At 48.5% G+C, this 11,973-nt stretch overlaps 1 protein-coding gene across 1 annotated transcript in view; it reads right to left on the reverse strand.

Moving 5' to 3' along the window:
- The window catches only part of LOC144481617 (G-protein coupled receptor 83-like), a 39,737-nt gene extending 28,475 nt beyond the window's left edge, over nt 1-11,262 (reverse strand). Inside the window, exons 1-3 of the mRNA XM_078200755.1 lie at nt 10,936-11,262; nt 8,044-8,169; nt 4,191-4,324 (exon numbers count right to left, since the gene is read on the reverse strand). Coding sequence (XP_078056881.1) covers nt 4,191-4,324; nt 8,044-8,169; nt 10,936-11,262 — 587 coding nt within the window. The remainder of the gene's footprint in view (nt 1-4,190; nt 4,325-8,043; nt 8,170-10,935) is intronic.
- Nucleotides 11,263-11,973: the final 711 nt, after the last annotated feature.

An 11,973-nucleotide genomic window follows, 5' to 3' on the forward strand; every position in this document is an offset into this window, starting at 1 on the left:
TGGTGGTGGAAGCAAACTCAATAGGGTCTTTTAAGAGACTCCTGGATGAGTACATGGGACTTAATAGGATGGAGGGTTATAGGTAGGCCTAAAAGGTAGGGATATGTTCGGCACAACTTGTGGGGCCGAAGGGCCTGTTTTGTGCTGTAGTTTTTCTATGTTTCTATATGTTTATCCAATAACCATTTGAATGCTCTTAATGTTGGCGAGTCCACTACTGCTGCAGGCAGGGCATTCCACGCCCTTACTACTCTCTGAGTAAAGAACCTACCTCTAACATCTGTCCTATATCTCTCACCCCTCAATTTAAAGCTATGTCCCCTCGTGTTAGCCGTCACCATCCGAGGAAAAAGGCTCTCACTGTCCACCCTATCTAATCCTCTGATCATCTTGTATGCCTCTATTAAGTCACCTCTTAACCTTCTTCTCTCTAACGAAAACAACCTCAAGCCCCTCAGCCTTTCCTCATACGATCTTCCCACCATACCAGGCAACATCCTGGTAAATCTCCTCTGCGCCCTTTCCAGCACTTCCACATATTTCCTGGAAACCTTAACCACTTCCTCCACCTGCGGGGCCGATTTTAGAGTCCTATGGACTCGGAGCCCAAGGTCCTTCTGATCCTCCACAGTACTAAGAGTCTTTCCCTTCACCTTGAGGTGAAGGTCATCTAAAGTGCTTGGATGTCCGGGGGGCGTTGTCAAGCACAAGGAGAATTTTGAAAGGAATCTTCTTGGCCAAGCAATAGCATTCAGCAGCAGGAACAAAATAGTTCAGGAACCAATCTTCGAAGAGAGCTTTTGTTACCCAAGCCTTTGTGTTTGACTTCCAAATGACGGGAAGAGATGCCTTGATGATTCGGCTAAGTGCCCTCGGATTTAGGGAGCGATACACAAGCATAGGCTTAAGCTTGCAATCTCTAGATGCGTTACCACCAGGCAATAACGTTACCTATCCTTGGATGCCTTTTGCCCTGGAGCGGTTTTTTCCTCTTTTGAAATGTATGTCCTTTCAGGCATTTTTTTTCCAAAATAAGCCAGTCTCGTCCACATTAAATATTTGCTCAGGCCACACAACCTCCCTCCTCAATAATCTTTTCCAACATTTCAGGAAACTCTCTCGCAGCACTTACATCAGCACTCGCCGCTTCACCTTGCGCTTTAACATTGTGTAAGTTTACCCTCCCTCTGAAACGCTTGGACCAACCCCTACTCTCAACAAATTCTTCATCACGAGCATCTTCACTTGCTGCACGCGCAGCTTTTAAAATCACTGAAAAGGCTTTGAGACTTTTCTTGCACGAAGCCAAGGCTAATTGGAATGTTACGCTGATTTTGATCCTCTAACCAAATTACCAATAGCCTTTCCATTTCGATAATTAAACCACCGCGTTGCTCAGTGATAATTGTCGCTTTCATCGGGACAGAGCCTTTTCCTTGCTCCATTACATGCTGAGAGGTGGCAAATGGAGTTTAATGCGGAAAAGTGTGAGGTGATTCACTTTGGAAGGAGTAACAGGAATACAGAGTACTGGGCTCATGGTAAGATACTTGGAAGTGTGGATGAACAGAGGGATCTGGGTGTCCATGTGCATAGATCCCTGAAAGTTGGCACCCAGGTTGATAGGGTTGTTAAGAAGGTGTACGGTGTGTTAGCTTTTATTGGTAGAGGGATTGAGTTTCAGAGCCAGGAGGTCATGTTGCAGCTGGACAAAACTCTGGTGCGGCCGCATTTGGAGTATTGCGTACAGTTCTGGTCGCCGCATTATAGGAAGGATGTGGAAGTGTTGGAAAGGGTGCAGAGGAGATTTACCAGGATGTTGCCTGGTATGGTGGGAAGATCGTATGAGGAAAGGCTGAGGGGCTTGAGGTTGTTTTCGTTAGAGAGAAGAAGGTTGAGAGGTGACTTAATAGAGGCATACAAGATGATCAGAGGATTAGACAGGGTGGATAGTGAGAGCCTTTTTCCTCGGATGGTGATGGCTAACACGAGGGGACATAGCTTTAAATTGAGGGGTGAGAGATATAGGACAGATGTCAGAGGTAGGTTCTTTACTCCGAGAGTAGTAAGGGTGTCGAATGCGCTGCCTGCAGCAGTAGTGGACTCGTCAACATTAAGAGCATTTAAATGGTTATTGGATAAACATATAGAAACATAGAAAACTACAGCACAAAACAAAACAGGCCCTTCAGCCCCACAAGTTGTGTTGAACATATCCCTACCTTTTAGGCCTACCTATAACCCCCCATCCTATTAAGTCCCATGTACTCATCCAGGAGTCTCTTAAAATACCCTATCGAGTTTGCCTCCACCACCACTGACGGCAGCCGATTCCACTCGCCCACCACCCTCTGTGTGAAAAACTTCCCCCTCACATTTCCCCTGTACCTACCCCCCAGCATCTTAAACCTGTGTCCTCTCGTAGCAGCTATTTGCACCCTGGGAAAAAGCCTCTGAGAGTCCACCCGATCTATGCCTCTCAACATCTTATATACCTCTATTAGGTCTCCTCTCATCCTACGTCTATCCAAGGAGAAAAGACCGAGCTCCCTCAGCCTATCCTCATAAGGCATGCCACTCAATCCAGGCAACATCCTTGTAAATCTCCTCCGCACCCTTTCAATCTTTTCCACATCCTTCCTGTAATGAGGCGACCAGAACTGAGCACAGTACTCCAAGTGGGGTCTGACGAGGGTCTTATATAGCTGCATCATTATCCCCGGACTCCGAAACTCAATCCCTCGATTGATAAAGGCCAGCACACCATACGCCTTCTTAACCACCTCCTCCACCTGCGGGGCCGATTTTAGAGTCCTATGGACCCGGACCCCAAGGTCCTTCTGATCCTCCACAGTACTAAGAGTCTTTCCCTTAATATTGTACTCCTTCATCCCATTTGACCTGCCAAAATGGACCACGACGCATTTATCTGGGTTGAAGTCCATCTGCCACTTGTCCGTCCAGTCTTGCATCCCATCTATGTCCCTCTGTAACTTCTGACATCCCTCCAGACTATCCACAACCCCACCAACCTTTGTGTCGTCGGCAAACTTACCAACCCATCCCTCCACTTCCTCATCCAGGTCATTTATGAAAATGACAAACAGCAAGGGCCCCAGTGTAGATTAGAGGGGCTTTAGATTGGTTTCACTGGTCGGCGCAACATTGAGGGCCGAAGGGCCTGTACTGCGCTGTAATGTTCTATGTTCTATTACTCTCCCCTTGCCCTTTATAATTGTCCCGATCGTTGACCGACTGTAGCCTAACGCTTTTCCAATGGTTGTTGGCGTTTCACCTCTCTCCGATCACTATATTATTTCCACTTTCGTTTCAATGGTGATCGTTTTCCTTTTCTTCGATGCATCACCATCACTTGCATCAGATTCACGCTTTGGAGCCATGATTACGAGGGTAAACACACGAAAAATTTAAGTCAAAACACAACAGTGTTTACGCGATCCGACTTAAAATGGCGACGACGGCGTGGCGCTGTTCTCCCTCGGGCCGACGAATCGCTGAAAACGCGCAGTGTTTTGAGCGCCGCGCAATGTAGTTCCGCCCGTTCGTTAGTACGAACCATTGCATGTAACTCGATTTTTTAAAATAATAGGCTTTACGGAGGTCGGTACGTAAGTACGGGCATTCGTAACCCGGGGACTGCCTGTACAGCGCGCAAGAAACAATACTTTTCACTGTATCCCAGTACATGTGACAATAATAAATCAAATCCTTCTCCCCTATGTACTCTATGAACGGTATGCTTTGTCTGTATAGGGTTCAAGAAACAATACTTTTCACTGTATCCCAATACATGTGACTATAATAAATCAAATCCTTCTCCCCTATGTACTCTATGAACGGTATGCTTTGTCTGTATAGCACGCAAGAAACAATACTTTTCACTGTATCCCAATACATGTGACAACAATAAATCAAATCAACTCTTTCTGCCCTATGATATCATTGATCATATAAATCGATATAAAAGATAGAATCAGATAGTTATGCTGGGGACAGCTCGCAAGAAAGTCAGCAACAAGATTGGTGCCCAACGCGGTTCGATCCCCGTTCCGGCCGAGGTGGATTCGGGGACCGCCCGACTCGCCCAAGCCCCCGACGGAAGTCTTGGCCCCGCGGGGTGGGACCAATGCCTTTCGGGCGGAAGAGAGCTGACTCGAGGTGGCACCCACCTGTACACGAAGCGAAATAACTTCTGGTAGATGGCGTGCGGCAAGGAGAAGCAGGAGGCCAGGATCCAAATGCTGACGATGGAAAGGACCCCTCGGGGCACTGACATCCGCGGTGTTAAGGGGTGCATGATAGCCTGCGTATACAGATCGACAGTTATCTAATTACACAGCGATCCGGTGACTCCCACAGAACCTAATGAGTGATTCATACTCAGCCCAGTCTGAAAACAAACAGTCAACAAGTACTCTGTGTTCCAGAGAACATCTTTCCGTCTGAAAACAACCTGTTGGTGTTAAGAGAAAGATCCCACTTCCTCTCTCTCTCTCTCCTTAAGTAAGGGGGCCAAAACTGTACACAATATTCATCGGATCCCGACAGTGCAGAAGGAGGCCATTTGGCCCATCGGGTCTGCACCGACCACAATCCCACTATCCCCATAACCCCACGCATTTACCCTAGCTCGTCCCCCTGACACTAAGGGGCAATTTAGCATGGCCAATCCCCCTAACCTACACATCTTTGGACACTAAGGGGCAATTTAGCATGGCCAATCCACCTAATCTATACATTTTTGGACACTAAGGGACAATTTAGCATGGCCAATCGACGTAACTTGCACATCTTAGGACACTAAGAGGGAACTTAGCATAGCCTACACATCTTTGGACACTAAGGGTCAATTTGATATGGCCAATCCACCTAACCTACACATCTTTGCACAATAAGGGGCAATTTAGCATGGCCAATCTACCTAGTCTGCACTTCTTTGGACACTAAGGAGCAATTTAGCATGGCCAATCCACCTAACCTGCACATCTTTGGACACTAAGGGCAATTTAGCATGGCCAATCCATTTAACCTGCACATCTTTGGACACTAAGGGACAATTTAGCATGGCCAATCCACCTAACCTACACATCTTTGGACACTAAGAGGCAATTTAGCATGGCCAATCCACCTAACCTGCACATCTTTGGATACTAAGGGGCAATTTAGCATGGCCAATCCACCTAACCTGCACATCTTTGGATACTAAGGGGCAATTTAGCATGGCCAATCCACCTAACCTGCACATCTTTGGACACTAAGAGGCAATTTAGCATGGCCAATCCACCTAACCTGCACATCTTTGGATACTAAGGGGCAATCTAGCATGGCCAATCCACCTAACCTGCACATCTTTGGACACTAAGAGGCAATTTAGCATGGCCAATCCATTTAACTGACACATCTTTGGACTGTGGGAGGAAACCGGAGCACCCGGAGGAAACCCACGCAGAGATGAGGACAATGTGCAGACTCCGCACGGACAGTGACCCAAGTCAGGAATTGAACCCGGGTTCCTTGCAACGGAAGGCAGCAGTGCTAACCACTGTACTACCATGCTACCCATTGCTGGACGATTCATCCAGGAACTCAGCTAATAATCTGGGGGACACCGGTTCGAATCCCGCCATTGCAGACGGTGAAATTTAAATTCAATTTTTTAAAAATCTGGAATTAAGAATCTACTGATGACCCATTGTCGGAAAAATCCACCTGGTTCACTGATGTCCCCTTTAGGGAAGGAAATCTGCCATCCTTACCCGGTCTGGCCTACATGTGACTCCAGAGCCACAGCAATGTGGTTGGCTCTCAACTGCCCTCCAAGGGGCAACTAGGGATGGGCAATAAATCATAGAATCATAGAAACCCTACAGTACAGAAAGAGGCCATTCGGCCCATCGAGTCTGCACCGACCACAATCCCACCCAGGCCCTATCCCCATATCCCGACATATTTACCCACTTAATCCCTCTAACGTACGCATCTCTGGACTCTAAGGGCAATTTTAACCTGGCCAATCAACCTAACCCGCACATCTTTCGGACTGTGGGAGGAAACCGGAGCACCCGGAGGAAACCCACGCAGACACGGGGGGAGAACGTGCAAACTCCGCACAGACAGTGACCCAAGCTGGGATTCGAACCCGGGTCCCTGGAGCTGTGAAGCAGCAGTGCTAACCCACTGTGCCACCGTGCCGCCCAGCTGGCCAGCTCGCCACAGCGACAGATTGTTAAGCTGATTGGCTGCTAATTTCCTACGTTTTACCTCCCTCCTTTTTTCTTGGTAGATTTAGATGAATGAAGATGGGAGGGACTCAACTGGAGCACCAGCATGGATCAGTCGGGCCGAATGGCCTGTTTCTGTGCCCATATCCTACATAAACTACACAAGGGTGGGATTCTCTGTCCCCAGAGGGTTGTGAAGACTCAACTATTGAGTGTAGAAACATAGAGGATAGGAGCAGGAGGAGGCCATTCGGCCCTTCGAGCCTGCTCCGCCATTCATCACCATCATGGCTGATCGTCCAACTCAATCGGCTAATCCCGCTTTCTCCCCATAACTAGTACAGGACCTCGAAGGTAGTAATTTCAGGACTACTACCGGTGCCACTGAGAGTAGAAATAGAAAGATTAGGCGGATGAATGGGTGGTTTGAGAGCTGGTGCAGGGAGCAGAGATTTAGATTTTTGGATCATTGGGATCTTTCCTGGGGAAGGGATGATCTGTTCAAGAGGGAACGGGTTACACCTGAACTGGAGGGGGACTAACACCCTGGCGGGGAGGGTTTGCCGGAGGGTTCAAACTAGTTTGGCAGGCAGGATGGGGTGGGACCCAAAGCAGTAGGGAGACAGAGGGCAGCACAGAAGTTAAAGAGCGCGCATTAAGTAGTAAAGGCAGCGTCAGTAACCCTAGTACCAGACAGATCAGGCAAAAGCAGGACCGAGAGCGAGGGAAGCCCAGATTAAACTGCATTTATTTCAATGCAAGAGGCCCGACGGGCAAGGCAGATGAACTCAGGGCATGGATGGGTACTTGGGACTAGAAAGAGTGCAGAAAAGATTTACTAGGATGCTACCGGGACTTGATGGTTTGAGTTATAAGGAGAGGCTGGATAGACTGGGACTTTTTTCTCTGGAGCGTAGGAGGCTGAGGGGTGACCTTATAGAGGTCTATAAAATAATGAGGGGCATCGATCAGCTAGATAGTCAATATCTTTTCCCAAAGGTAGGGGAGTCTAAAACTAGAGGGCATAGGTTTAAGGTGAGAGGGGAGAGATACAAAAGGGTCCACGGGGCAATTTTTTCACACAGAGGGTGGTGAGTGTCTGGAACAAGTTGCCAGTGGCTGTAGTTGAGGCGGGTACAATTTTGTCTTTTAAAAAGCGTTTAGACAGTTACATGGGTACGATGGGTATAGAGGGATATGGGCCAAATGCGGGCAATTGGGATTAGCTTAGGGGTTTAAAAAAAAAAGGCAGCACGGACAAGGTGGGTCGAAGGGCCTGTTTCCATGCTGTAAACCTCTATGACTCTATGACCTTTGGTCCCATTCGCCCCAAGTGCTGTATCCAGCCGCCTCTTGAATACATTCAATGTTTTGGCATCAACTACTTCCTATGGGAATGAATTCCACAGGCTCACCGGGTGAAGAAATGTCTCCTCATCTCCGTCCTAAATGGCCTACCCCGAATCCTCAGACTGTGAGCCCTGGTTCTGGAGTACATTCCTTGAGATGTAGGAACAGAAGTGGACCATTCGGCCCATCTGCTCTGCCACTGGATGAGATCACGGCTGATCTGATATAATCCCCAACCCCACTTTCCCGCCTCGTCCCCATCAACCTTGGGACAGCGGCCGATGGATCTCTGGACATCAGGAGACAGAGGGCAGAAAAATGGCGGAAAGCAAAGTTGACGATTGGTCACGGCTCTGGCTGAATGGCGGAGTAGGCTCGAGGGGCCGAATGGCCTCCTCCTGCTCCGAGGTTGAACTGACAGGGTGTGATACGTTAAGCCAGCTGGACATACCTGGTACCTGTCGAGAGCAATGGCGGTCAGCGTGAGTGCGGAGACGTGTAGCGAGCAGTACTGGGCGAACCGGCTGATGTGACACATCGGCTTTCCAAAGATCCAGGTACTGTTTACAAAGCGGACCTAATGAACAAGATTAAGATTGAGTGCTGGGAGCGGGGGCAACGGGGGGGGTCATAGAAACATAGAAACATAGAAACCCTACAGTGCAGAAGGAGGCCATTCGGCCCATCGAGTCTGCACCGACCACAATCCCACCCAGGCCCTACCCCCACACATTTTACCCGCTAATCCCTCTAACATACGCATCCCAGGACTCTAAGGGACAATTTTTAACCTGGCCAATCAACCTAACCCGCACATCTTTGGACTGTGGGAGGAAACCGGAGCACCCGGAGGAAACCCACGCAGACACGAGGAGAATGTGCAAACTCCACACAGACAGCGACCCGAGCCGGGAATCGAACCCGGGACCCTGGAGCTGTGAAGCAGCAGTGCTAACCACTGTGCTACCATGCCGCCCCTTCCCACCTCAATACAATGCTCCCTCCCTCTCACCAATTTCTACAGATGCCCCATAGAAAGCATTCTTTCTGGTTGTATCACAGCTTGGTATGGGGCTCCTGCTCTGCCCAAGACCGCAAGGAACTACAAAAGGGTCATGAATGTAGCCCAGTCCATCACGCAAACCAACCTCCCATCCATTGACTCCGTCTACACTTCTCACTGCCTCGGGGAAAAGCAGCCAGCATAATCAAGGACCTCCGGACATTGGGCGGGATTTTACGGCCTTGCTTGTCCTGAGACCATAAAATCCACCCAAGGTCAACGGACCTTCCCATGCTCCGCCGGTTCTGTTTCCATGGTACTGGTAAAATTCTGACCATTCTCTCTTCCACCTTCTTCCGTCAGGAAAAAGATACAAAGGTCTGAGGTCACGTACCAACCGACTCAAGAACAGCTTCTTCCCTGCTGCTGTCAGACTTTTGAATGGACCGACCTCGCATTAAGTTGATCTTTCTCTACACCCTAGCTATGACTGTAACACTACATTCTGCACTCTCTCCTTTGCTTCTCCCATCTGTACTCTATGAACGGTATGCTTTGTCTGTATAGGGCGCAAGAAACAATACTTTTCACTGTATCCCAATACATGTGACAATAATAAATCAAATCCTTCTCCCCTATGTACTCTATGAACGGTATGCTTTGTCTGTATAGCGCACAAGAAACAATACTTTTCACTGTATCCCGATACATGTGACAATAATAAATCAAACCCTTCTCCCCTATGTACTCTATGAACGGTATGCTTTGTCTGTATAGAGCGCAAGAAACAATACTTTTCACTGTATCCCAATACATGTGACAATAATAAATCAAATCCTTCTCCCCTATGTACTCTATGAACGGTATGCTTTGTCTGTATAGCGCGCAAGGAACAATACTTTTCACTGTATCCCAATACATGTGACAATAATAAATCAAATCCTTCTCCCCTATGTACTCTATGAACGGTATGCTTTGTCTGTATAGCGCGCAAGGAACAATACTTTTCACTGTATCCCAATACATGTGACAATAATACATCAAATCCTTCTCCCCTATGTACTCTATGAACGGTATGCTTTGTCTGTATAGCGCGCAAGGAACAATACTTTTCACTGTATCCCAATACATGTGACAATAATAAATCAAATCAAACCAAATCAACTATTTATTTGTTTATTAGTATCGCAGACAAAGCATGCCGTTCATAGAGTACATAGGGGAGAAGGATTTGATTTATTATTGTCACATGTATTGGGATACAGTGAAAAGTATCACTACAAAGTATCACTATACACGCTGTACAGAGTTGAGGAGGAACTTCTTCTCTCAGAGGGGAGTGAATCTCTGGAATTCTCTGCCCATTGAAGCAGTGGAGGCTACCTCGTTAAATATGTTTAAGTCACAGGTCTGATCAATAAGGGAATTAAGGGTTATGGGGAGCGGGCGGGTAAGTGGAACTAAACCCTATCAGATCAGCCATGATCTTATTGAATGGCGGGGCAGGCTCGAGGGGCTAGATGGCCTACTCCTGCTCCTATTTCTAATGTTCTTATGTTCCTGCCCGTGATACACACAAAGCATACCATTCATAGAGTACGTAGGGGAGAAGGATTTGATTTATTATTGTCACATGTATGGGGATACAGTGAAAAGTATTGTTTCTTGCGCGCTATACAGACAAAGCATACTGTTCATAGAGTACATAGGGGAGAAGGAAAGCAGAGGGTGCAGAATGTAATGTTACAGTCGTCAGTTTTTAAAAAAAGTTTATTTATCTATTAGTGTCACAAGTCGGCTTACATTAACACTGCTGTGAAAATCCCCCTAGTCGCCACACACTCCAGCGCCTGTTCGGGTAACACTGAGGGAGAATTTAGCACGGCCAATGCACCGTAACCAGCACATCTTGCGGACTGTGGGAGGAAACCGGAGCACCCGGAGGAAACCCACGCAGACACGGGGGGGGAGAACGTGCAGACTCTGCAGAGAGAGTGACCCAAGCCGGGAATCGAACCCGGGTCCCTGGCGCTGTGGGGCAGCAGTGCTAACCCGCTGTGCCACCGTGCCGCACCATTTGTTCATCCCTGCTCTCGTGCTCTGTGCCCCGATTAATGAAGCTCAGAATACTATCTGTTTTATTGACCTTCCCTCCATGCCTACTTCACTGATCTGTCCACCCAGCTCCCTCTGGTCCTTTACCCCTGAAGAATTGCACCCTTTAATACTGAAGCATGGAAACTAGAAACAGCAGGAGGTCATTCAACCAGTCAAGCCTGCCCCGCTCATCTCCCAATTCCATATCCCGATGCCGCCTTCTAAATGAATGAATGGACCTACCAGAGTGAAGGGCATATTCAGGAGAGTAATCATCAGATCCGCAACTGCCAAGTTGGCGATGAAGAGGCTGGTGGCGGTGTTAACCTTCTTGCTTCTCATCACAACCTGGCACACCAGGAGGTTGCCAAAGAGGGAGATGGCGATGGTGATCGAGTACGCCACGATGAGTAACGCCTGCACGGGGAAGTTCTGCGGGGCGGTGCCGTGGCGGACCGAGTTGACCAAGCTCCGCAGCAGGTCGAGGGAGATGTTGCTGAAGCCCGTCGCGTTGTAGTCGCCGTAGGCGTGGAAGAGGTCCGCCCGCCAGAAGGCGGAATAGTTGGGCATGGTGAGCCGTATCAAGCTGGGCTTCCTGGGTGCCAACCTCACCAAGCTCAATCCCATCAGGAACCTACTCGCCGCCCGACACCGTCCGGGCAAAGAACGCCACTCTTTGCTTTATTGAGGGTTAACCATTCCTGTTGTACCTGTGGCAAGTTTCAGAATGAAATAGATGTGGTCAGTTTCAGAGAGAGATAGGTGTGGTCAGTTTCAGAGAGAGATAGGTACGGTCAGTTTCAGAGTGAGATAGGTACGGTCAGTTTCAGAGGGAGATAGGTGTGGTCAGTTTCAGAGTGAGGTAGGTGTGGTCAGTTTCAGAATGAAATAGATGTGGTCAGTTTCAGAGGGAGATAGGTGTGGTCAGTTTCAGAGAGAGATAGGTGTGGTCAGTTTCAGAGGGAGATAGGTGTGGTCAGTTTCAGAGAGAGATAGGTGTGGTCAGTTTCAGAGAGAGATAGGTGTGGTCAGTTTCAGAGGGAATTAAAGATCAGGTCAGTTGCAGAGAGAAACTAAAGTCTGGTCCAGTTGCGAGCTGGAACAGGGACTGCTCACTGGGCTTTGGAAGCGAAGGTCCGGAGAGTTCCTGGCTGCAATCCAAGGGTCCCGGTCAGTTGCAGCATCCGCTGGTCAAAGCTGGAGTTGGGGCTGAAGGTTCCGGCCAGTCGCAGAGTGGAAGTCTTTGCTGCTCCCTCTCTCTCGGAGACAAACTGCGCCGAG

Source organism: Mustelus asterias, chromosome 31 (genome assembly GCF_964213995.1).
Source record: "Mustelus asterias chromosome 31, sMusAst1.hap1.1, whole genome shotgun sequence".
Classification (NCBI taxonomy): domain Eukaryota; kingdom Metazoa; phylum Chordata; class Chondrichthyes; order Carcharhiniformes; family Triakidae; genus Mustelus; species Mustelus asterias.